At 43.4% G+C, this 27,357-nt stretch overlaps 1 protein-coding gene across 1 annotated transcript in view; it reads left to right on the top strand.

Annotated features, from left to right (window-relative positions):
- Positions 1-11,667: 11,667 nt before the first annotated feature.
- SAXO1 (stabilizer of axonemal microtubules 1) overlaps positions 11,668-27,357 on the top strand; it is a 110,046-nt gene continuing 94,356 nt past the window's right edge. Inside the window, exon 1 of the mRNA XM_025887886.2 lies at positions 11,668-12,004. Coding sequence (XP_025743671.1) covers positions 11,958-12,004 — 47 coding nt within the window. The 5' untranslated portion in view covers positions 11,668-11,957. The remainder of the gene's footprint in view (positions 12,005-27,357) is intronic.

Genomic DNA, 27,357 nt, shown 5'->3' with positions numbered 1-27,357 from the left:
GAAGCAAGTTCCTTTCTCACAGCTCCTTTTCCGGTAACCTCAGGCTTCAGAATTTATGATCAGAGTCCCAAAGCTCGAGGAAATTACGGTATAGAACCTATGCAGTGGCTCAGTCCTCACGATAACCCTATGAATAAACAACCCTATTTTCAAGTGAGTAAATCCAAGCTTAGAGGGGCTAGGGGCTAAGTAATTTTACCAAGTTACACACCTATTAAATGATGCAATGCAATTTGTCTATTTTTAAAATAGAAATTGTATATATTTAAGGTGTACAACGTGATTTTGATAGTGAAATGATAACGCAGTCAGACTAACATACCTTACAGTTCTCTTTCTGTGTGGTGAGAGCACGTGAAATCCACTCAGCAAATTTTAAGCGTTCAATACAGTATTAACTACAGTCATCGTGTGGCAGGTTAACTCTCGACACTTACTCATCCTGCATAACTGCAACTTTGTACCCTTTGACCAATATCTCTCCATTTCCTCCACCTCCTTGTGCCCGGAAATCACCATTCTACCCTCTACTACTATGTACTTGACTTTTTAAGATTCTACATAGTTGAGATCCTGCAAGCTTTTTTCTTTCTTTGTGTAGTTTATTTCACTCAGCATAATGTCATCCAGGTTCATTCATGTTGTTGGAAATGACAGGATCTCCTTTTTAAAGGCTGGATAATGTTTCACTGTATATACAAACCACCATTTCTTTTTAAAAATTTTTATTATTTTTTATTTTTTTAAAAGATTATTTGAGAGTGAGAGAGAGCACACAAGCAGGGGGGAGGGGCAGAGGGAGAAGCAGTCTCCCTGCTGAGGAAGGAGCCCTCTGCCAGAATCAGTCCCAGGACCCTGGGATCATGACCTGAGCTGAAGGTAGGAGCCTAACTGACTGAGCCACCCAGGTGCACCTCTTTTTTTTAATTGTAAAATTTTATTTTGATTTTATGTTTAAAACAACACACTTTGAGTTTTATGAGCCACCAAGAATGTTCTCTAACACTATATTCTACAAGTAGATATTAACGTAGAATTTACCTAAAATATATCAATAGTAGCTATTTCTCTCCTCCCTTGGAGAAGTTGAAGATTCTTTATTATTAGCATTCGATTTATTTAAATTCCAGTATTTATGTTGGACTGTAGTGATGGTTTTCCCCCCCAGTTTTACTGACATATAACTGATATGTAACAGTGTATTAGTTTTAGGTGTATGACAATGATTTGATATATGTGTATATTGACAAATGATTACAATAAGTTTAGTTAACATCCATCACCTCAGGTAGTTACAATCCCCGCCCCGCCCCCACCTTTGGCCATGAGAACTTTTAAGATTACACTCTTGGTAAATTTCAAATATACAATAGAGTACTGCTAACTATTGGCACCATGTTGTACATTACATCCCAGAACTAATTTATCTTACAATTCGAAGTTTGTACCTTTTGACCACCTTCACCCTTTTTTCGCCACTTCCCAATCCCTGCCTCTGGCAACCATCAATCTGTTTTCTGTATCTATGTTTGTTTTTTTAGATTCCACATATAAAGGAGATCATATAATATTTGTCTGTCTGACTTATTTCACTCAGCATGCCTTCAAGATCCATTTATGTCACAAATGGCAGGATTTCCTTCTTTGTTTTGTTGGGTGAATAATGTATATTCTATAATCATATGATTTAATCTATATATCACATAATATAATAGTCTATATATCACATTTTCTTTCTTCATCCATTGATGGAGACTAGTTTGTTTGCATGTCTTGGCTACTGTAAATAATCCTGCAATGAATGGGGGAGGGGTACAGGTTATCTTTTCCAGATAGTGTTTTCGTTTCCTTTGGATATATACCCAGAAGTGGGATCATTGAGTCATATGGTAGGTCTGTTTTTAATTCTTTTGAAGAACCCCCATACTGTTTTCCATAGTGGCTATACCAGTTTGCATTCCACCAATAGTGCACAAAGTTGCCTTCTTTCCCACATGCTCACCAACACTTATCTCTTGTCTTTTTTTTTTTTAAGAATTTTATTTATTTGTCAGAGAGACCGAGAGAGGGAACACAAGCAAGGGGAGTGGTAGAGGGCAAGGATCCTGATGCAGGACTCTATCCCAGAACCCTGGGATCATGACCTGAGCTGAAGGCAGACACTCAACGACTGAGCCGCCCAGGTGCCCCATTGTGTATAATCTTTTTGATGTGTTTTTGAATTTGGTTTGCTAGTATTTTATTGAGGATTTTTGCATCTATGTTCATCAGAGGCACTGGCCTATAGCTTTTTTTTTCTTTTCCTAGTGGTATCTTTACACTGGCCTCATAAAATAAGTTTGGAAGTATTCCCTTTCCTTTAATTCTTGGAAAATTTTAAGAATGATTGGTATTAATTCTTATTGGAATCCGGTAATTTTTAGCAGTGAAGCCATCTGGTCCTGGATTTTTCTTTGTTGGGAGTTTTTAAAAAATTTTTTTAAAGATTTTATTTGTTTATTTGACAGAGAGCACAAGCTGGGGGAGTGGCAGGCCGAGGGAGAGGGAGAAACGGACTCCATGCTGAGCTGGGAGCCCTATGTGGGGCTCGATCCCAGGACCCTGGGATCATGACCTGAGCTGAAGGCAGATGCGTAAACTGACTGAGCCACCCAGGTGCCCCTGTGGGGAGATTTTTGATTGCTACTTCAACCTCCTTATTTGTTATTGGCCTGGCCTGTTCAGGCTTTCTATTTCTTTTTTTTTTTTTTTTTAAAGATTTTATTTATTCATGAGAGAGAGAGAGAGAGAGAGGGAGGCAGAGGGAGAAGCAGGCTCTCAAGGAGCAGGGAGCCCGATGCGGGACTCGATCCCAAGACCCTGGGATCATGACCTGAGCCGAAGGCAGACGCTCAACCATCTGAGCCACCCAGGCGCCCTTTCTATTTCTTTTTGATTCACCCTTGGTAGATTATATGTTTCTAGGAATTTAGCCATTTCTTCTAGGTTATCCAATTTGCATGCATATAATTGTTCATAATAGTCCCTAATGTTCCTTTTTATTTCTGAGACACCCACTGTAATGTCTCCTTTTTCATTTATGATTTTGAGTCTCCTTTTCTTCTTAGTCTAGCTAAGAAGAAAACTTTGCCAGTTTTGTTTTTTCAAAAAAACCCAACTCTTAGTTTTGTTGATTTTTTTTTTCCTATTCTCTATTTGATTTACTTCTGGTCTGATCTTTATTATTTCTTTCCTTCTGCTGACTTTGGATTTAGTTTATTCTTTTTTCTAGTTCCTTGGGTTGTAAAGTTAGGTTGTTTCTTTCAGATCTTCTTTTTAAATATAGGTGTTGATCACTATAAACTTCCCTCTTAGTATTGCTTTTGCTGCATTCCGTAAGTTTTGGTAAGTTGTGTTTTTGCTTTTGTTTGTCTCAAGATATATTTTTTTAAAGATTTTATTTATCTGTCAGAGAGAGATAGAGATAGAGAGAGAGAACCCAAGCAGGGAGAGCAGCAGGCAGAAGGAGAAGCAGGCTCCCCATGGAGCAAGTAGCCCGATGTGGGACTCGATCCCAGGACCCTGGGATCATGACCCGAGCTGAAGGCAGACGCTTAACCGACTGAGCCACCTAGGCGTCCCTCAAGATATTTTTTGAATTCCCTCTTGATTTCCTATTTGACCCAGTGTTTATTCAAGAGTGTGTTAGTTTCCATGTATTTGTGAACTTTGTTTTCTTGCTGTTATTGACTCCTACTTTCATTTTTTTGTACTCAGAAAAGATACTTGATATGATTTTGATCTTAAATTTGTTAAGACTTGTTTGTGATCTAACATGTGATCTATCCCAGAGAATATTCTCTGTGTGCTTGTGAAGAATGTGTATTCTTCTGCTGTTGGGTGAAAAGTTTTATATATGTCTGTTATGTTCATAGTGTATATGTCTCTTTGGTATATAATGTTGTTCAAGTCCACTGTTTATTGATTTTCTGTCTGGATGTTCTATTATTGCAAGTGGGGTATGAAGCCTACTATTATTGTATTGGTGTCAATCTCTCCTTTCAGGTCCATTAATATATTTTTTTTTTTTACATATTTAGGTGCTTTGATGTTGGATATGTATTTGTAATTGTTCCTTTTGAGTTGACCCTTTTAGCATTATGTAATGACCTTTGTCTCTAGAAACAGGTTTTTTCTTCTTTTTTTTAAGTGGGGGGGCAGAGGGAGAGAGAGAATTTCAAGCAGGCTCCACACACAGCATGGAGTCCGATGCAGGGCTCAATCTCATGACCCTGAGATCATGACCTGAGCTGAAACCAAGAGTCCCAGGCTTAACTGACTGAGCCACCCAGGTGCTCCTCTACAAACAGTTTTTAAATTTTTTAAAATTTTAAAACATATTTTTATTTATTTATTTGAGAGAGAGAAAGAGCGAGTGAGAGAGCACAAGCAGGGGGAGTGGGAGAGGGAGAGAGAGAAGCAGACTCCTCGCTGAGCAGGGAGCCCGATGTGGGGCTGGATTCCAGGACCTGGACCCTGACCAAATGAAAGGCAGACGCTTAAGTGACTGAGCCACCCAGGTACCCTACAAACAGATTTTGACTTAAAATATACTTTGTCTAAGTATAACCATTCCTACTTTCTTTTGATTACCATTTGCATAGAATAACTTTTTCTATCCCTTCACTTTCTTATTTGTGTTTTTGAATTTAAAGTGGGTTTCTTATAGACAGCATACCATTAGATATTGATTTTTTTTAAAGATTTTTTAATCTCTTTTTTAACAGAGAGAGAGACAGCAAGAGAGGGAACACAAGCAGGGGGAGTAGGAGAGGGAGAAGCAGGCTTCCCGCCGAGCAGGGACCCCGATGCAGGGCTCGATTCCAGGACTGAAGATCATGACCTGAGCCAAAGGCAGACCTTAACTGACTGAGCCACCCAGGCGCCCCTATTTTTTTTTAACTTCAAAAAGCTTTATTGAGGTATAATTTACATATTATAAAATTCATCCATTGTATATAAGTATATAATTCCATCACCACAACTCAATTTTAGAATATTTGTCAGAAGATTGACAAAGTTCCATTGTGTCTGTTTGTAGTCAATTTCTGCTCCTACCCTGAGACCCAGGCAACTACTCTTTTGCCTTCTGTCTCTATAAATTTCCCTTCTCTAGGAATCTCATGTAAATGGAATCACGTAATACATAGTTTTGAAAATATCTGGTTTCTTTCTCCTAGCATAGTTTTTGAGGTTCATCCATATTGTAGCATGTATTAGTACTTTATTTTTATTGGCGAATAATATCCATTGTATGAATATGCATGACTACATTTTGTTTGTTCATTCTCTAAGTGATGGAAATTGGGGTTTCCCGTTTTTATGTCACTGTTATGAAAAATGCTACATGAATGTTCATATCAAAGTTTTTGTGTAGATATGTATTTTCATTTCTTTTTTTTAAAGATTTTATTTATTTATGAGAGAGAGAGAGAGAGAGAGCATGAGCATGAGCATGGGGGAAGGGCAGAGGGAGAGGGAGAAGCTGACTCCCAACTGAGCAGGGAGCCCAACACAGGGCTTGATCCCAGGACCCTGAGATCATGACCGAAGCCGAAGGCAAGTCACTTAACCAACTGAGCCACCCAGGCTCCTCTCATTTCTCTTGAGGAAATACTGTTAAAAAACAAAATTCAACCAAATAAATTTGAAGCTCTAACTGGTTTTATTAAACAACTCATGAATTATGCAGCATCCCATCTAGCAAGTTTATTGGAACTTGGAACTTTATATGGAACTACCTTGTTGCCCAGAATGGAAGGTTTTTATAGATGGAAGGCAGGGGCAAGAAAATTATTAGCAAAAGAAAAGGATTGTTCCAGATGATGCTGTTTGAGAGGGGCAGGGAGCTAGAGGTCTTATCTCGCAGATTACCTTATCTTTCTTGGGGGTTGGAGAGGACCCAGGGGACAGACTTATGGGCACTGATGGAAAGAAAAAATTTCCTCACTGACCAGTTGAGGCCACATTTCTGGTGGAGGTTGAAACTGCAGTTAGATTGGGTAGTAAGCCCCGGTTTGGGACCTTGGTTTAAGTGACACCCTGTTGGGCTTGTAATTTTCTTTTTAAAACAATACTTAAAAGTGGAATTGCTGGATCATATGGTTAAGTATATGTTTAACATTTTAAGAAACAGCCAGACTTTTCTCATATCAAGCAGCCGTACTATTTAACAGTCCTGCCAGCAATATATGAGGGCTCCACTTTTTTCATATCCTCGGCAACAGTGTTGAACTATAGCCATTTTAATGGTTGGGAAGTGGAATCTCATTATGGCTCTAATTTGCATATTTCTAATGATTATTGACATCATGCCTTGTGTTTGGGGTCCTTTTTTTAAATTTTATTTTATTTTTTTAAAGATTTTATTTGACAGAGAGACACAGCAAGAGAGGACACAAGCAGGAGGAGAGGGAGCTTTTTTTTTTTTTAAGATTTTATTTATTTGACAGAGAGAGACACAGCGAGAGAGGGAACACAAGCAGGGGAGGGGGAGGGGGAGAGGGAGAGGGAGAGGGAGAAGCAGGCTTCCCGCGGAGTGGGGAGCCCGATGCGGGGCTTGATCCCAGAACCCTGGGATCGTGACCTGAGCTGAAGGCAGACGCTTAACGACTGAGCCACCCAGGCGCCCCGCAGAGCCTTTTTTTTTTTTTAAAGATTGCATTTATTTGAGAGAGAGACAGTGTGCACAAGTGGGGGGGCAGGGCAGGAGGAGAAGCAGACTCCACACTGAGCAGGGAGCTCATCACAGGGCTCGATCCCAGGACCCTAAGATCATGACCTGAGCTGAAGGCAGACACTTAACCACCCAGGCGCCCCTTGTGTTTGGGGTCTTGATGGCTACCTCCAGGTTCCATAATTTGCTAGAAGGACCCACAGAACTGAGCTTGAAGTCATACTCACGGTTATGATTTATTACAGTTAAAGGACTCACAGCAAAGTTAGCAAAGAGAAAAGGAGCAAGGGGTGCAATCTGGAGGAAACTGGGTGTAGATTTCCAAAAGTCCTCTCTCAGTGAAGTCAGACAGTTGTACTTAATTCCCCCGTGAGTTGGGACAACAGATGTGAAATGTTGTCTACCAGGAAATCTCATTAGGGAGTCAAGGCCCAGGGTTTTTACTGGAGGGCTCACCCTGTAGGAACCACCTACCTCACATGTACCAAAATTCCATGTTCCCAGAAGAGCAGGTGTTCCGCATAAACCACATTGTTTGCACACAGTGAGCCGTTATAATTAGGGAATGGTGGGAATGCTCCTGAATTCCAAGTTCTTAGCCAATCAATGGTAATCCTCACAACAAGGACTTTTCTAAGGATAGCAGTTCCAGGCTTTCTGTATTAACTCCTTGCGCACAAGCATCTTTTCATGTGCTTATTAGGCATTCATGTGTTTTCTTTTGGTGAAATATCTCTTGCAATCCTTTTTTTTTTTTTTTTGATTGGGCTGTGTTGGGCTGCCTGGGTGGCTCAGTAGGTTAAGCATCTGCCTTCGGCTCAGGTCATGATCCCAGGTTCCTGGGATCAAGCCCTGCATCGGGCTCCCTGCTCTGCATGGGAGCCTGCTTTTCCCTCTCCCACTCCCCCTGCTTGTGTGCTCACACACTCTCTCTCAAAAGAAAGAGAGAGAGAGAGAGAGAGGAGCAGAGAGGGACAAGCAGACTCCCTACTGAGTGCCGAGCCTGACATGGGGCTGAGCCAAACCAAGAGTCAGATGCTTAACCAACTGAGACACAAAGGCACCCCAAAAAATAAAATAAAAAAAAAATTGGGCTGTGTTATCATGAGTTGTGAGTTGTGTATTCTGGATGCATTTCTTTATTAGATAATCGAGATGCAAGTTTTTCTCCCAATCTGGTACTTGTCTTTTCATTTTCCTAACAGTGTCTTTGGAAGTGTAAATTCTAAGTGTGATGGCATTTGTAGATTTTTTGTAAATACCCCCCCCCTTTTTAAAGATTTTATTTATTTATTTGACAGAGAGACACAGTGAGAGAGGGAACACAAGCAGGGGGAGTGGGAGAGGGAGAAGCAGGTTCCCCTCTGAGCAGGGAGCCCGATGCGGGGCTCGATCCAATCCCAGGACCCCGGGATCATGACCTGAGCTGAAGGCAGACGCTTAACGACTGAGCCACCCAGGCGCCCCTTGTAAATACCCTTTATTAGGTTGAGGAAATTCCCTTCTCTTCCTGATTTGTTGAGGATTTTTGTCAAGAATGAGTATTAATTTTACAATGGAATATTATGCAGCCATCAAAAGGAATGAGATCTTGCCATTTGCAACGACGTGGATGGAACTGGAGGGTGTTATGCTTAGTGAAATAAGTCAATCAGAGAAAGACATGTATCATATGACCTCACTGATATGGGGAATTCTTAATCTCAGGAACAAACTGAGGGTTGCTGGAGTGATGGGCGGTGGGAGGGATGGGGTGGCTGGGTGATAGACATTGGGGAGTGTATGTGCTACGGTGAGTGCTGTGAATTGTGCAAGACTGTTGAATCACAGATCTGTACTTCTGAAACAAATAACAACATATTTTAAGAAAAAAGAAAAAGAAGAAGATAGCAGGAGAGGAAGAATGAAGGGGAGTAAGTCAGAGGGGGAGACGAACCATGAGAGATGATGGACTCTGAAAAACAAACTGAGGGTTCTAGAGGGGAGGAGGGTAGGGGGATGGGTTAGCCTGGTGATGGGTATTAAAGAGGGCACGTTCTGCATGGAGCACTGGGTGTTATGAACAAACAATGAATCATGGAACACTACACCAAAACAAATGATGTAATATATGGTGATTAACATAACAATAAAAAAATTAAAAAAAAAGAATGAGTATTAATTTTATAAAATGCTTTTTCTGAATTTATTGAGACGATCAGGTAGTTTTAGTCCTTTATTCAATCGAAGTGGTGCAGGACATTGATTTTTCCCCTGTTAAAACAGCTTTGTATTCCTGGGATAGATTGCTCTTGGACATGTTATATAAACCTTTTTAAAAAAATTTTCTTAAAAAGATTTTAGTTATTTGAGAGAGAGTGCGCATGTGCACTCCTGGGGTCGGGAGGGACAGAGGGAGAGGGAGAATCTTAAGCAGACTCCACGCTGAGCACGGAGCCCCACACGGGGCTGGATCCCAGGACCCTGAGATCATGACCTGAGCCAAAACCAAGAGTCAGATGCTCAATCGACTGTCCCACCCAGGCGCCCCTATAATCCTTTTTATATTTTGCCAATTTCGGTTTGCTAATGTAAAAGATTTTTACGTTTATATTCATGAGAGGGAATGGTCTGCAGTTCTGGAGTTTTGAGTGACAGTTTCGTCTGGCTCTAGAGTCAGAGTCATACTGGCCTCCCAGAATGATTCTGGAAGTGTTCCTCTCTCTCTCTCTCTTTTTTTTTTTTTTTTTGTGTGTGTGGGTGTCCATCAACAGATGAATGGATAAAGAAGATGTGGTATATACATACAATGGACTATTATGCAGCCATCAAAAAAATGAAATCTTGCCACTTGCAATGACGTGAATGGAACTAGAGGGTATTAGGCTAAGTGAAATAAGTCAATCAGAGAAAGACGTATCATATGATCTCCTCTGTTTTTTAAGAGTATGCATAGAACTGGTATTATTTCTTCCTCAAATATTTGACAGAATTCACCAGGCCCTTCTATTTTTGCTTCTTCACCTTTCCATAGTTTATGGTGATACACTTGGGCAATATTTTGGTTGTCTGTTCCTCCGTCTAGATTAAGCACCATGAGAGTACTGCCCCTGTCTCCAGTATTCAACCCAGTGCCCGGCTTGATGAGCCAGGGGACCAGCACATGTTTGTGATGTTTCCTGTCAATGGCAATGTGGAGTGATTCAGTTGTAGAGTGGTGAAAAGTGCTGAAAAGACAATGTTTTACTAAAGCGCTGGACTAACCATAGAATATTTTTTAGAGAGAGAGAGTGAGTGAGCATGGGGTTAGAGGGCAGAGGGAGAGGGAGAGAGAGAATCCCGAGCTGGAGCCCTGACTTGGGGTTCAATCTCACAACCCTGAGATCATGACCTGAGCTGAAATTAAGAGTTGGACCCTTAACTAATGGAACCACCCTGATGCCCCCTAACCATACATTTTTTTTTAAAGATTTTATTTGACAGAGAGCACAAGGAGGGGGAGCAGCATGAAGAATGAGAGGGAGAAGCAGGCTCCCCCACAGGGCAGGGAGCCCGACGTGGGGTTCGATCCCAGGACCCTGGGATCATGACCCAAACCGAAGGCAGTCGCTTAACCAGCTGAGTCACCCAGGCGCCCCAACCAGACATTTTTAAACAGTGTTCTACAAAGAGTAGATTGTCAGATGATACACAGCAATGAGTTTGGGGTTGGGTGAGTTAGTTATAAGGCTGCAGAATAAAAATTGTGTAGCTTCCCTGAGTGTCAATTTTACAAAAAGATTGTGGGGAAATAGTAAATAAAAATGGTCCTATTAAGAAGCAAATGTAAAATTTCAAGATAAAATATTGTCTGTAGTGGTCTTTAAGATCTCCAGGTTCCCCATTCCTTCTCTTACTTTGTCCTTTTCTCGGGTAGAAAAGTTTGAAAAGAAAGGCCTAGGTGAGTCTGAATCCCAGTTCCAGTACTTATCAGCTGTGTGATCTTGAGTTTACCCACTCGATTCAGTGTTTTGATTCATAATATGAGTATGATAGATTTTGTCAGTTTTGAGAGAGATGAGAGAACTTGTGGGAAGGTATGCAGAAGTGTTTAGTGGATAGCAAGTGGCAGTAAATTCTTCACAAGCGAGGGCATTTTGGAACAGGGCTAGGGAGGTGTTTAGATGGTGCGAGAACTAACACAACATGGGCAGTAAGTGTAGAATTCCCAGGTGGGGGTTGGCAATCCGGCTTTTATTAAACCAGGTGATTCTGATGCCTAAACTTGATCTCTAAAATTGAGAACCACTGTGTCACTACTAGCACCCGGAGAAGCGATTAAGCACCCACCTGAGCGCTAACGGCCTAGGCACCACGAAACTGCTTTGTTCTCAAGAGTGCAAGGTCGGTGCTGGGATCGAGTCCCGCATGGGGCTCCTTGATCAGAGGGGAGCCTGCTTCTCCCTCTGCCTGCCGCTCTCCCTGCTTGTGCTCTCTTTCTCTTTCGATCTCTCTCTGACAAATAAATAAAATCTTAAAATCTTAAAAAAAAAAGTGCAAGGTCTATGGGTGGGTGGAGCCAAAGGTATGGATTTCTACAAGCAAGATCTGGAAACGGTATTTAAGGTCGGCCATCGGGAAGTCAAAGGAAGCCTTTCTATAGGAAGGGGGGCGTCATGGGTCCTAGAGCTAGAAAATGACACCCAATGGCATGATCGTGGTGGTTCGGCCCATTTGCCCACGTGATAATGGCATTTGCTGATTTGCGCACCCGCAGGTTTTCCAAAGGCATCATAACCTTCACCCTTTGGTTCCTCTACGGTCCAAGGGGGGACCTTTGTCCTGGGCCCGCCAGGTGAGGCTCTGGGAGCTTCCTGCCCTCACAAGCGGCCCTTGTGACATCACCGCCACCCCGAGGAGCGGGTCCTGGCCCCGGCGACGTCACAGAGGCCCTGCGGATCCCCTGGCGGCTGGGCTCCCTGGGCGCAGGCAGCTGCTCCAGGCGCGTGGGTCGGGCGTGCGGAGGCCCGGGTGGCGCGTGCAGGGGGAGGTCACTCGGGCTGGCGCGCAGTCCACGCTCACCGCTGCTCTGCTGCAACGCCAGCTCCAGGAGGGGGGCAGACGACCGGCCTTTGCAAAAGGGCCACTTCAGTTTGCTTTGGAGTAAATATTCCGAACAGTTGCCAAGGGCCTCGAGACTCGGTGCGCCCCCAGACAGGAGGCTGGGGCCCAGGAGGCGGCGGCAGCCGCAGGGGATGCTCTGCGCCGACATCCAGGCCTCGGGATGGCCCCGCTGAAGAGGAAATGCATCTGTGACCTGTGCACCTGCGGGTAAGGGGGCCGCGCCCTGGCCAAGGACCCAGGAGCCTGGCTTTTCAGACCCCGAAAGTTAGGCTGAGACCTCCGCCTGGGGTGCGTGAGTCGTCCTCTTGCCAAAACTTTCTCGGCTGCAATTTTGTCAGCTAGCGTTGGGTGCCGCCGCGTTAACTCAGTCTGGGCGAACGTGCCTATCCTCAGGCCTTTACATGTGTTCCTTCCCTCAAAGCTGCACAGAGCTTGAACACCGGCCCAACGCCCATCTGTGCTCCTCTCCCAGCGGCTCCGAAAGGGTCCAGGATAGAAAACCTTGGCCAGGTTGGGTGCATCCTGCTGCGGTCGTTGGACTTGTTTTGGAAGGGGATGGGTTGGGCAACAGGAGGCCTTCTGTAACAGACTTGCTCTGAGTGAGAGTGTATTGCTCCTTTGTCAGAGAAGTGTAAGGTGTTTGTACAACCTGTTTAAACCACTGGTGCAGAGTGGAGCAAGAAGGAAAGGAAATTATTTTGCACACTTGTGTGGGTCGGGTTCCTTTAAGGACCAGTCCTAGGTGAATCTCCACAAAGGCAGGTGGTCTCAGGGAGAAATTGTGGGCTTTCCTTTAAGTTCTGCGGCTGACTCCTCTCTCCTGTGCCTCACGAGGTCTGACCTGCTCCTTCCACTTCCCAGGACATTGGGGGAGCTGCTGGGCTTGGGGACCGCGGAGAGGCATCCGATGGAAGGGTGGGCCCTAGGGCTGGTTCTCCTGGGCCATGGCTAATGGTGGGATCTTGGGCAGGTAACTGAACTTCTCCAGGATTCCCTAGGATTACATGAGCTACTATGGGTGAGTCTCCTGCTACTGGATTGTGCTTGATCTAGCTTGACATCTTGAAATTGCAGAAAATGCTCGCCCACTGCAGTGCGCTACATGAATGTAGGCGATGGCACTGGTGGTGGGGAAAAGTAAAGGGAACTCCAAACACTGGGTTAGAAACCCTATGCATCTCTGCGATCAAGGGATGGTCCTCGATCTTGGCTGCTCATGAGCGTCACCTGGGGAGCTTTAAAACTCTATCAGCTGCCCAGGCTGTTAAGCCATCCTCGGTGAGGGTGGGCCCCACGGGCAGTCTGCAGGTGATTCTGATCATTTGCCCGGACTGGGAACCCCTGATCTAGATCACATCCCAGCAGGGGTCTTGCTTTGAAGCATCATTAGGTGGGACTAGAGCAGTAATTTAGCATAGGGCTGCTACTTTTGCACAGGACTGGGGCAAAATCTCCATGGCTCCCCCTCCTCTGGGTCCCCTTCACAACCCCTCCTGCTGCCACCACCTCCAGAGGTACTAGGATCTTCAGGTAGGATTGTTATTAGGATTTAATCTGCACTGTTGGGGGCATTGGGATGGAAAGTGTATTTATCCATTAGTTAGGAAGGCAGAAATCCTCCCCTAAGAGGTGCGAAGTGTATGCAGTGACCTGGCCCCCTTACCATCCCTGTTGTAGAACTGCTTCTCCGGGTGTTCCTGATGACTCTGTGCCCCCTTCATCCTGCAAGGGGGCTGTTCGCCATCAGAGGCCAAGTCTGTCCCTGGTTCTCTTTGCTTCCTCCTCATCCTGTATCTGCCCCTCCACTCTATGGTTTCTGGCTGTGGTCTCTGGTTTGACTCCTACCTGTCAGCCCCTCTGCTCTTCTCTGTCTTATTTCACTTCTCAAAGTGCTTGTTGACCCACCTGGCTATCTCATTAATCTTAAGAGCCTCCGAACATTCTCCATTGCCCCTTTGTCCCAGTATCTGTGTCCTTAATCTTCCATTTACCCTGGATTAAAACATTTGAGTCTTCTCTTATTCTCCCTCATCCCCAACATCTCATCATTTCCAAAGTGTGATTTCCTTCTCCTTTAATGGGTCCCTTCCTTTTTCTTGCCATTGTTCCCTCCTTGGGTCTCTCATTTTTATATTTGGAAATTGGTTCTCTAACTTGGTCTCCCATGATTGTCTTACATAAAACCACTCCTCGAATTGGGTAGAGCTTCCTGGCATTTCCTGAATGGACTTCATGACCTCCGATCTCTGTTCCCTGCTCTAGCCTGTCCCTCCTCTAAATGCCTATGTCCCCGCCTCTCACTCTGTGACCTTTTAAAGCCTTGTTTGGGTTGCAAGTCTCCCTTAACCCAGCCCTGTAGCTCCTGATCTTGGTTCTAGTTATGTGTCTGCATGCTTTATCCCCACCCATTTGATTTGTATATACCTGGAAAGCAGAGACCCTGTTTTCTATTTTTCTGTGCTATATAATATTAACTAGTCTCCATTTGATAATCAAAACATAGCTTTTTGAATAACAAGATTTTGTTTGTTAAGGTGATATGCTGGAATGGATTAGGAAGGTAAAATTTACAGCTCTGTTGTTCAGTAGGGGAGCCACCAGTCATGTGAATAACTTCATCAAAATTAAATAAAATGAAAACTTCAGCATCTCAAGGTGTTCAGTAACTACCTGTATGTCGTGGCTACTCTATGGGGCAGTGCAGATGGGGGTCCTTTTCATCCTTGCAGAAAGTTCTAGGACATCATTGATCTGGAGCCTCCTTATCTGGAAGTCTTCATCCTCCTCATCGCCAACTGAATCTGGAATGAAAGGAGAGGAATTTTCTAGGTGTCCTCTAAGCTCTAGATGTCAATAATTTTTGATCCCCCCCCCCCCGAGGTTATGGGGAAAAAGTGATGAGCGATCAGGAGGAAAAGTATGTGTGAAGAAGAACTCCTCAGAGGAGAGAGGCCTTCAGTGGCAGAGGGGAGATGGGGTTTCTGCCTGAGTCCTTTGGTCTTTCTGGGCTTTCTGTTCCTCCAATTCTTTAAACCAGGCTTACGGAGGTTCTTGTATGGCTGGGGAAGCCCACACCCCTCCCTCCTCTCTCCCACTTCATATTCCTCCTAAGGCTAGGTTAATGCAAAGAAGTTATTTGTCCTCTCAACTGTAATTTCGGAAGACTTGGTTCTTGTTAGTGGGGAGGCTTGGGATGCACAAGGAACTGGAGAGGAAAGCTTCCTTCCTGCAGGAGCCTCTGTCAGGCTCTGGGCATGGGTAGCACTCTTGGAACAAGTTCTTATTCTTGGCCACAAGATGGCAGCCTCCTCCCAATCAACTCTGCCCGTTAAACTGGAGACCAGCCTAAAGGGGAAACAAAACCTTGGAGTTTTGGGTTTTCCTTTAACTTTTTTTTTAAATATAGATTTACCATATTGTTTTATGAAATGAGCAATTAGTCAGATTTTAGGGCCCAGCGGAGCTCAGGAAGTGGTATAACTTGAGAAGTAGGTCACCGAAGATACCCAAATGTAAGGATTCTAAGCACTCAACAAAACTTTTAGTGAGCCCTGATGGTTTTAACAAAGCAGACCTATTTTACTGTATCAAGCTCAAGGCCCTCCACAACAGTCCGCTTGACTATCAAAATCTGGCAATTGGAATTATTACCATGAAATGCTCTCTTTTCAATACAATCCGTCCCAAATAAGCCAAACTATTCACGAGCTGAAGAAATACAATAAAGTGAGCAGTTAAACATTTTTTCACCATCCTACAGCTTATCTGGACAACAAAACTATTTTGGGGATTTGAGTGTCGTGACCCTATTTTGTATATGAGAGAATAGGATTTCCAATTACATCTGAAGATCACCAGCATTTCATGATATGGGAAAAAAAGTTATTCTTCAGTATACCACCTTACATTTATATAGTGTTAAAAAATTGTAAAAGCGCTTTCTCATAAATTATTATCTTTCTGGGGCTCCCTCTACATGGGAAGCATTGCTGAGTTTGAAAGTTTGACTCCTGATCTGTTCTCCCTGTGGATGTTTTTGGTTTACTGAGCTATTCTTATCCCAAATTATTAAATTTGAAATGGGTTGGGGGAGGGCTGTGGATGAAATATAATGTCAGCTTTTTAAGGCTGAAAGGGATCTTAATGGTCACTAGCTCTTTTAGTCTGCAGATAATGCAATTGAAGTATTGAAATTAATTTTAATGTACAAGGACATATTTTGTTAAGCTTTGGACACAATTTAGGTCAATTAAATTTTATTCATCTAAGTGTGTATCAGACACTGTACTAGATAATGCAGTTCACAGTCCATGGTCTGTTTTCAAGTCACACTGGGCTTTTTTTCTTTTTCTTTTTCTTCTTTTTTTTTTTTTAGATAGAGAGTGCGTGAGGGTAGGGGTGGGGAGGAGGGGCAGAGAGAAAGGGAGAGAGAGAATCTCAAGCAGGCTCCACACCCAGCGCAGAGCCTGACTCGGGGCTCGATCTCATGACCCTGAGATCATGACCCGAGTCAAAACCAAGAGCTGGACACCTAACCGAGTGAGCCACCCAGGCGCCCCTGATACTGGGCTATTTTTGATTAGAGGTTGTAATATGAAGGCTCCAGTACAGTTGAGAAATGTTATCTGATAGTAAAAAAAGGTGTAATTCTTAAAGCCTTTTAGTCAAGTAATATAAATAGCAGATGTCTCTCCTGAGATTAAAATGTAATAGCACTACTTTTTCTGAAATTCATGTTAAAAAAAAGTTAATCAAGGGGTTGATATGGCTTGCTTTTATATCTGATTATTTTATGGTTTGCAGTGTGCTATTTTAAAGACTTTGTGCAATCTTGCAGAAAATTCCAGGACTGGGTAATGTATCAGGAAATATTTATGTAGCGTTGGTAGTATGTGCAGCATTTCATAAAAAAGGTAGTCCCATAGAGGACTTGTGAGTTGTTGAAAAGGATGTGGATTTGGCCCTTTCACAGAGCTTGGGGAGGAAGGTGATCTCAGGGGCAGTCATGTATCTGCAACTTAAATCAGTTATGTTAACCAGGGAGGAACTTGTTATTTTAATTTTGGAAAATATTTTCTTCACATTGATGGAAATTTCCTTAACCTTAGATTTTATTTTCTTAGAGTCTCTGTTACAGATTAAGAGGAAGGAAAAAAAATCAAGGAATTGGTTTGATATTACATGTTTCAAGAAGAATTCTTGTTTTTAATTTAAATAAAATTGACTTCATAAATTCTGATTAAGAAAAAAGGACAAAGAGCAGCTTTTAATAGATGCTTGCTGGTGACTTTTTATCTTTGGCAGAATCCAGATAGAGGAGCCAAGGGGGGGGGAAACCCCTTTTACTCTAACATTGAATTATTTTTATTATAGAATTTATGCGCTTTTTATGTTATATGCTCTTTAAAAATTATGGCATCTTTGTGATACAAGAGTTAATGTTTAATTGTCCATATACACCTTTCATCATATAAAATGAGTATAGTTATACATAATGAGTCAAAATTTCAGATAGGAAATTAGAGCACAACTTCATAGTAATTCAAATTCCAGCAATGAAAATGATCTACTGTTTTACAATCTACAAATGGATCCGTTTAGAGTTTTGAGTACCCCTGCTCTAATTCCATTTGCTGTGGACAGTTTTAGACCCCCTTCCCTTTATCGATATTTTGGGCTGAACTTCTGATTTATAGTTTATTCAGGAAGAAGACCTGTCTCCTGTGGGGAAAAGTAGCAAACTTCCAACGAATAAGACCAATAAAATAAGTGATGTAGGATTTCGGAGGTGGGAGAGCTCCCTTTGAGACGGGGTAGCAGAGAAGGGTGTAGGAAGGAGAAATGACTTGCTTGGGACATTGGGAAAGAGTTGCTTCATTTCAAAACCTGGCTCTGCCTCTTTGAGCTTGTGCATGTGGTTGAATCTGTAGAATAGGGACGATGACGATGCCTTCTTAGGGTAGGCGTGAGGACTAGCAAGGAGGGGAGCACCTGCTAGCACTTAGTGATGAGCTCTGAAGGAAAACTTTGGGGGCAGGACTGTCTATACCAGCTGCAGGGGCGTGGTGGCATAGAGATGTGGATAGATCACATCCACGTCGAACACTTGAGCCTTTGAGAGGGAGGTCCTGCCAGAAGCTCCCTGGAGGTAATTGCACAGGGCTCTTAAATGTCAAAGAATGTGATCTTGGGCAGCAAAGACAGCCACTGATGGATTTGAGCAGGTGAATAACACAGATGATGCCATTTTCTCAAAAGAGCAACATCCCTCCTCTCTCTTCCCCCGCCCCCTTCCTGTTAAAATAAATGCCCAATATCTGAAAGTCTGCTGTTGGGTTAAAACTCCCAAATGGATTTATAGTTTGCTAATAGTTCCTTCAAGGTAGCTTCATTCCATTCTTGGCGTTTTTCTTTATTCAACAAGGTACTGCTGTTTTACCATGAGCATCCGCCGAGTGTAGGAGTTAGAAGCACAGGTCCTGAGCCAGACCACCTGGGTTCAAATCCCAGACTTTGCACCCACAGTGGTGTCACGTGGGACCATTTTATAGCAGCGTCTTTACCTCTGCATCCTCCTCTGCAGATCATAGAGCCTCTCGTAGGGTTGTTGTGAGGACTGAGTCAGTACTAAATATGCAAAGAGAACCATGCCTGGCATGAACAGTAAGGCATAGATAAGTGTTACTAAATCAATATCAAGATGCTGGTCTGTGTTCTGGGTAATGAGGTCCTGGGAGGAGGGGTATTCATTCTGTTTATTACCTAGCAGGTCATGAAAAATGCTCTGCAGAGAATTCAAACAAGGTGATGTGCTTAAGTGCTTGGGGAATTTGATTAAATTTGGAGGATAGAGATTTGGTCAGGACAGATTTAATCTGTTCTTCATGCAAGTGGGAAGGCCCTCTGCCTTCCCAGGGATGTCTTCGTTTCAGTCAAGCAATGATTATACTTCTCAAGTTCAGACCTTCACATTAAGGTAAAGTTCTAATTCCGTTTAGAGCTTCCAAGTCTTAAAAGTAGTGATTTAGGGATTAAAGACATCCTCACTGCCTAGCATATGCTACCATTCCATTATATCATCTTCCTTGCTGGCTCCTTCAAAATAACTTTGTGGGATGCCTGTGTGGCTCAGTTTGTTGTGCATCTGCCTTTGGCTCAGGTCATGATCCCAGGGTCTTAGGATCCAGTGCAGCATCGGGCTCCCTGCTCAGCTGGGAGCCTGCTTCTCCCTCTGCCTGCAGCTCCCTCTGCTTGTGCTCTCTCTCTGACAAATCTTAAAAAAAAAACAAAACAAAAACCCAAACAAAATAACTTTGAAACATCTGTGATGGTCCTTCCCTCTTAAAAGCTGTCAAGTTAGCCACTTACCAAATAGATCCATATATTTTGGATATGCAGAATATCCCAAAGCCCCTCATTCTAATGTTAACAAATTGAGTTTGTAATATAAGGAAAAAGTTAAATATCTGCCTGTGCCAGTCGGTTATTTTAGAAACACTGTCCTGTACATGATTGTTTTTATTTATTTTTTAAAAAAAATTTTAAAGATTTTATTTATTTGACAGAGGGAGACACAGCGAGAGAGGGAACACAAGCAGGAGGAGTGGGAGAGGGAGAAGCAGGCTTCCCGCTGAGCAGGGAGCCTGATGCGGGGCTTGATCCCAGGACCCTGGGGTCGTGACCGGAGCCCAAGGCAGACACTTCACCGACTGAGCAACCCAGGCATCCCTGTACATGATTATTTTTAAAACATCAAAACATTTCCTCTTCACAATACATTTTTTTTTCAAGCAGGATGTATTTCAACTCTGTTCTTCAAATACAGAAAATCTACAGAACGTCTGAATTCTTATTCAGACGTTCAGCTCAAAATGAAAAGCATAAGATTAATTGAACACCTTGTTCTTCTATCCTGCTTCAAATGAATAATGTCTGGGAAAGAACACGGGACAATGAGTTAGAATATTTGAAATCTAGTCCTGGTTTTGATTATTAGGTTTGTGATTTCATTCATGTTCTTTATTTTTTTATTTTTAAAGATTTTATTTATCAATTTGACAGAGCTCACAAGCAGGCAGGCAGAACGGGAGGGAGAAGCAGGCTTCCCGCTGAGCAAGGAGCCCGATGTGGGGCTCAATCCCAGGACCCTGGGATCATGACCCGAGCCGAAGGCAGCCACTCAACTGATTGAACCACCCTGGCGCCCCCAGGTTCTTTATTTTTTAATTTTTTAAAGATTTTTATCCATTTATTTGACAGGGGGTTAGAGAGAGAACAAGCAGGGGGAGCGGGAGAGGGAGAAGCAGGTTCCCCACTGAGCAGAGAGCGCCACGTGGGGCTTGATCCCAGAACTCTGGGATCATGACCCAAGCTGAAGGCAGATGCCTACTGACCGAGCCACTCAGGCGCCCCTCATTCAGGTGCTTTAACCTCTCTGAACTTTTAGAAATTAGTAATCATCACTTGCCCTTTTTTTTTTTTTTTGAATAGCTATCGTGACTGGTATAAGGTGGTATCTTGTGGTTTTAGTTGATGTTTCCCTGATGATTAGTGACATTGAGGATTTTTTTTGGTACCTATTGTCTATTTAAGTTCTTAGCTCATTTTAAACTAGAATTTTTTGAGTTATAGGAATTCCTTGTATTTTAGAGATTAACACCTTATCACATACATGGCTTGCAAATATTTTCTACCATTCTGTAAGTTGCCTTGGGAATTGGGAATGCAAAATGGTGCAGCCACTATGGAAAACCACGTGGGGATTGCTCAAAAAAATGAAAGTAGAGCTACCATATGATCAAGCAATTCTGGCTCTGGGTATTTATCGAAAAGAATTGATACCAGGATCCTAAAGAGATATTAACACTCCCTTTGTTTATTGCAGCACTACTCCCAATAGCCAAGACTGGGAAGAAAGTGAAATGTCCATTGATGGATGAATGGATAATGGATCTACATACAATGGAAAATTATTCAGTTTTTATTTATTTTTTATTATGTTCAGTTAGCCACCATATAGTACAGTTTTTAAAAAGAAGGAAATTCTGCATTATGTGACCTCGTGGATAAACCTTAAGGACATTGTGCTAAAGAAAATAAGCCAGTCACAGAAAGACATATGCATGATTCTACTTACCTGAATTATCCAAAAAACTTATAAAATCAATGAATAGAATGGTAGCTGCCAGGTACTGAGGGGAGAGGCTAAATGGGGAATGACTAATGAATAGGCATAAAATTTCAGTTATGCAAGATGAGTAAGTTCTAGAGCTCTTCCGTATGACATTGTACCTATCATCAATGCTGTATTCCACACTGAATTTTAAGAGGGTAGATCTCATTTTAAGTGTTATTACCACAAGACCTAGAGAATGGAGTCAATGGTACTGTAATAGGTGTTGTGTGGTGAGCACAGCATAATGTATAGACTTCTTGAGTCACTGTTGTGTCCCTGACATTACTATGTTGTGTGCCAACTGTCCTTTAAAAAAAAAATCCCACAGGCTCTAAATTTTGAAAAAGGACTCTGCTATTTTTAAGACCTACGTTACAGGGAGAAATAGAGGAATGGTTGTCGGCTAGGGTCCAGGCACTAGCCTATCAGCTTCCTAACAGACTAATTTACATGCAAGCCTTGTTATGTATCCAGGTATACCTAAGTCCTGCCCTTACACAACATTCCAGGAATTTCTTTGTGGTCCATAGGGGACAGAGGCCCAGCACTGGTGAAAAACAAATGCAAGAGAGAAAACTGATACCTTAAATTTGTAAACAGGTAATTACACGTTTGAAAACAAGGGGAGTCAAGGTGTTCCAAAGAAGGGAAGGGAGGAGGGTGTGGAAGATATGTAAAGTGGTCATGGTATGCTGGGTCAGAGGAATGAAATATTAAGGATCAAAAACAAGTTCTTACTACAATCAAATTAAAATTAAGAAAATTGATATTCGTCAGACAATGAGATAGCCCCTATTCTCTATAATGGTGTTTTCTGAGCTCAGTCAGTTCTCATCTCTGGGTTCTGAGGGGGTCTGAAGAGACTTTCTAGAGCCTCTGTTGTGAGCCTAGAGAAGTGAGGGAAAAGTGGAGATATGTCACAGTGAGGAGGGACAGGTGTTTTCTTGACTTTTCCAAAATATATTTTTTAAAGATTTTATTTATTTGTTAGAGCGTGAGCAACAGAGAGCGGGCGAGAGAGAGTGAGCAAGGGTACAAGCAGGGGGAGCTGCAGGCAGAGGGAGAAGCAGACTCCCTGCTGAGCAAGGAGCCTGATGCGGGACTCGATCCCAGAGCACTGGGATCATGACCTGAGCCGAAGGCAGATGCTTAACTGACTGAGCCACCCAGGTGTCCCTCCAAAATATTACTGAATGGCTAGTTAGAATGAGTGTCTTTCTCAGGCCTCATGGATTCTTGGGGACTGATCCAGTTTTCTCCTGGTACGCTGGATTCCTCTGCACATCAGCTGTGTGTGGCTATCCCAGTTTTAACTTTATGCCACTATTTCAGATAACCAAAGAGACCAGTGTACTATTTCCAAATTTTGAGAGGAAGAGGGAGCTTTTGATGTGGTTCCTTTGGCATCTAAGGTCCTTCCCCTTGGTCCAGTCAGCTGAGCTCTGGGGCCATGGGTTTACGTAGTACAGACTGGGCATCTGGGGAGGGGGTTATTCTGATTAATAGGCGCATGGGTAGAAAAAGAATGATTAGAAAAAGAAAGGATTGGCCCCGTGAAGACACTTGCCAAGATATTCTTGTAGATAAAGTTCATGTAAGATGGATGGGATGATAGTGTAATTAGGTAGATTCACAGCTCCTTGAACACGCTTGCCCATAGAGCCATCAGTTGATTGGCTTTTTGCCTACTTGGAACAACATCACCAGCACCACACCACCGTTAACTTTGTCTTGTTCAACATTTTTATCAAAACTTGGATGAAGTCCTAGGAGTCCTCCTTATCAAATATACTGAAGATATAAAATGGGAAGAATATAGCAAGTGTGATAAGTGACAGGATCAAGATTCAAAATTATCTTGACAGGCTGGAACGCTGGCCCCAAACCAAGCTGAAATTTAACAAGAGTAAACACGAGTTTCTACATTTGGGATGAAAAATCAATTATACATATTCATAAGGAGAGAGGTTTGTCTTGGCCACAGCTCACGAAAAGGTCTTTGGGTTTTACTTAACCACAAACTTGTTGTGATCTGATGGTAGGATGTGGCTGCTAAGAAGCATTAACTTGATTTCAGGCTGAATGGAAGTAGGGTGTCCAGGTTAGACAAAATAATTACTTCATTGGACTTTGGCTTGGTCACAATACAACTGAAGGATGCTTTTCCATTTGGACACTTCGTGTGTGTGTGTGTGTTTAAGATTTTATTTAGAGAGAGCGTGTAAGCTGGGGGAGAGGGAGAGGTGACAATCTCTAGCAGATTCTGCTGAGTGCAGAGCCCGATGCAGGGTTCAGTGTCATGACCCTGAGATCATGACCTGAGCCGAAATCAAAGTTGGATGCTTAGCCAATCAAGCCACCCAGGCTCCCTGGACACTTCATTTTTAAAAGGATAACAAATGACCAGGAGGGCCAGGTTATGGGGAATGCATTCTGGAAGTGAGAAAACTTGAACTTGACAAGAGCAGGGGCTGGATAGACCATCAACTAGTAACTGAAAGGCTGAATTCTGCAGAGGAGGACCTGGACTTGTTCTGGGTGGGTAGAACTAAGATCATGGGTTGGTCACTTCATTAAAACTGGTGTGGGGTCCATACAAATTGAGAATTTTGTAGCAGGACCATGGAGACTTGAAGTGGACTGCCTCGGGTCCTTGAGCCATGCGTGTGCCTGGTGGGATGCTATGGAAAGCATTCCTGCATTGGACAGGAAGGTTTGACAAAATGATCTCCAGGGTCCCTTTCAACACAGAAAACCCAGATTTCTGGAAAGGGAGAAGAGCATTTATTTTAATATGATGATTGAACTTGAAAGACTATTGCAAAGCAAAGAACTATGGGTGCATGTGATATGAAGGATAAGCTGAGATCCATATGTGCCTGAAAAACCCAGGAAGTGCAGAGGATTCTTAAGACATTTATATGTAATGCATTAAGCACGTGTGCACGCTCCAGCCTCCTGTCCCCATCCACTGCTCCTACTGAACCTGTCTTTTCACTTGGTGCCCCTGCTGTTCTGAGAGCCCTTTACTTTTTTATATGTATATTTATTTTTAAAAGGATTTTATTTATTTGACAGAGCACAAGCAGGGAGAGCGGCAGGCAGAGGGAGAGGGAGAAGCCGGCTCCCCGCTGAGCAGGGAGCCTGATGCGGGGCCCTATCCCAGGACCCTGAGATCATGACCTGAGCTGAAGGCAGATGCTTAACCAACTGAGCCACCCAGGCGCCCCTCTGAGAGCTCTTTAATAGCCTTTGGGTAATGTATAAGAATGCTTCATCTGTTGCTTCCACGACTTTCCCCGATAATGTCTACATGTAGCAGTTCATGTTTAGGAGGCTTTTGTGGGCTAGCCTGGGATACTAGCCACCCTGTGAAGCAGTGGTTTTCTGGGACATGGATTTCAAGCTTCTAGCAACCAGTGTGTGGACTTTTGAAACATGTTCCACTCTAATACGGGGGTGACCCATGATTCGCTTTCTTTACGACATTCTACTTCACACCACCTTGGAGCCTTTCTAAACAGGGCTCTGGGCTCGGAAGCCCTCCTTGCTCCATGCTGCCAACATCATAGCTCCTGAAATTCTGATACTTCCATGAATCAAGCCTTCCTATTGCTCTTCCCCTGCTCTATCTACAAATGAATTTCAGTTTTTAAAAAGATTTTATTTATTTGACAGAGAAAGAGAGCACAAGCAGGTGGAGGGGCAGAAGGAGAGGGAGAAGCAGGCTCCCCACCAAGCAGGGAGTCTGATGTGGGGCTTGGTCCCAGGACCCTGGGATCATGACCTGAGCCAAAGGCAGACGCTTAATGACTGAGCCACCCAGGCGTCCCTAGAAATGACTTTTATTAAGGTGCTTTCTTCTCTAAAAGGAATTTGAAAAATCTTAACGATACAATAAGGAAGAAACACATGGGTGAATAGTTTCATGTTTTCTGCCCCAATGGTGCACTCGAGTGCCTGCCCTGAGTCCCCACCACGTGTGGATTGAGGGTTGCTGTTTTGCTCTCTCTAGCTTCTCAAGCTTCTAGTCTCCATATGAGAAGGTGCAGGAACCAGCTGTGGATATTTTTAGATGATGATGCTGGTCCTTAGCAAAGCTCCTAGAATGGGTCTACTATTCAAAATTCTTGGTTCAAGCAACTGGAATGGCCCCTAGCTGACTTGAGCAGGTTTAAACAAATGAAGAGCTACAGGACAGTTCACAGAATTAGTAGAAAGGCTGGAGGAAAAGCAAGAAAGGAGGATAGGGTAGAAGAGAGGCCATCACCATAGCCCAGACCATTGTCTGGAGACCATCTGGGGTGAGGTTGCAGCTGATGGCCCCTTGGGACTGAGCAGGTTACCCCAGAGCTGCTCCCACTGGCCGTAGCCCTGCCATGCTCCCTGCCCCTGGAATGACTTCTTCCCCGTTTGTCCTAGTTATTTTTTGCATCATTTGTTCTACATTAAAATTTCTGGATGGGAGTTTCACATTTGCCAGGAGTTGGTCACATGCTGAGCCTCACCGTGGAACTGGAGGTTGGCAGGGGTGTCTTACTTTTTGGTTTCTCTAGTGGGAGATGGGCAGTGCCTCTCACAAGGATGACATGGTTGGGAATTTCCTGAACAAAGGAAGGGCTTGAGATGTTAAGCAGCTTAAAAAAAAAGGCTTAAAATGAGTATGTTTAAATTTCTGTATTCATTTATGAAAATAAAACACTGACCTCAGGTTAGAGCACTTTCTCAGTTGTGGCACAAATTGGTGTTTTTGCCTGAGGAGTCTGTCCTGTGCGGTGTAAGATGTTCAGCCACATTCCTGGCCTCTGGTCACTAGATGTCCACGGCACCCATCCAGTTACCTGGAAACGTTTTGTATTGTCATATTGCCAAATGTCAAATTGTCATATTGCCAAATAGCCCGAGTTTGAGAATCGCTGGGCTAGTGGCTTTCTCAAACCACGGATTATAATTTGATAGCCTTGCAAGAATGGCTTTATCACAGGAACGGATCTTATACTCTTGTCCTTGGAGAGAGACCATGCTTTCCCCGTGACTGTGCCCTTTCCCTTAATGCAAAGGTCTGAAATTCTAGTATGCTTAAGAATCACCTGGAGAGCTATTTCGAAGGTGAAAATTCCTGGGCCCTGCCCCCATATAGTTTGACTCTGGGGTTCTGAGGTCCAGGAGTCTGCAAGTGTTAACAATTAACCCTGGTGATTCCGATGCAGGTGGGCCATAGACCACACTTTGGAAAAACAGGAAGCTACTTCATTGAGTATCGACCCCAGAGACTAAAGGCGTGTGTTTCCTCAAGGAGAAGAGGTGCAATTTTAAGGCTTTCAAATCTTTCCAGTTGTTGATGAAAAAGAAGCCATATAAAGATGCAGTCTGTTTTGCAGGAATATTTTGGCCAGGGTTGTTGGGAACCAGCCTTGACATTGGGTGGTGGCACTCACCACCCTCCAGAGCCGTCAGCGAGAAGTGTCTTCTGTTTTGAGCTCCGACTTGCCTCTCAGTCCCCCTTTGGGAAGGACTTTTCACTTCACCCCCCCCCCCCAAAAGAATAGTTAAACCTCCCAGGGAGGTTTTAATGCTTTCCAGGTCTATTTTGTGGTCCCGTTCATGGACTCTCTAACCCCCACAGGTGCAGAGAACACGGTTTCTCCTGCAGAGCCTCCGTGGGGGTAGGTCCCACATTCTAAATGTGCATGGGGCAGAGGAGGCATCGGGCAACATCTGCGGCCAAACCGTGGCCCTCCGGGTCTCTCCACCCCTCTCTCAGGAAGCCTGAAATCTAATCAAGAAGGTTCTGTCCACTGATGAAGCATCTTGGAGTTTTGGACCATGTTTGAGCGGTTCACTTGAGCCACTAGGTCCTGTTTTCATTTCTGCTCTAGCAGGGACTAGGCACAGTGCTATTTCTGACCGCAGTCATTCTAAAGAGCAGATCATGCAGCCTTAATTCAAAGCCTTTGGTAGTTATCTACTGATTGAAGAACAAACTACACTTATTCAAGCCCCACCCTACCCTAGATGTCAGGCTCCCCAAACTGTGCTGACACCATGTACGCTAATTCTACTTGGTATGCTAAGTATACTAATGCCCTGTATTCCAGACCCACCAGAAGATTCCATAGACAAATCTGCAGTGCCCCGTTCACAAACTGGGTGCCTGCCAACTGTTTTTTCTGAAAGCTGGAAATGCTTGCTCACATTCTGTGAACTCTCCTAATATTAAAAAGCCTGGACTTTATTTCTCTTGAAAAACGAAATGATGTGCCCCTCCTGTGCCCATGATCCTAAATGGTATGCTCTGTGCCTAGTGACCTTGGATAAAGGTTAAAGGGAAACACACCATGAAACTTTACCTTCCTGGTTCCCACAAGAGGGCAATATAATCTCT

The sequence above is a fragment of the Callorhinus ursinus genome, unplaced genomic scaffold, assembly GCF_003265705.2.
Source record: "Callorhinus ursinus isolate GAN/ISIS: 27379988/994484 unplaced genomic scaffold, GSC_fseal_2.0 scaffold39, whole genome shotgun sequence".
Classification (NCBI taxonomy): Eukaryota; Metazoa; Chordata; class Mammalia; order Carnivora; family Otariidae; genus Callorhinus; species Callorhinus ursinus.
Note: the sequence above shows the minus strand (reverse complement) of the source record. Positions and strands in the feature narration are given on the sequence as shown.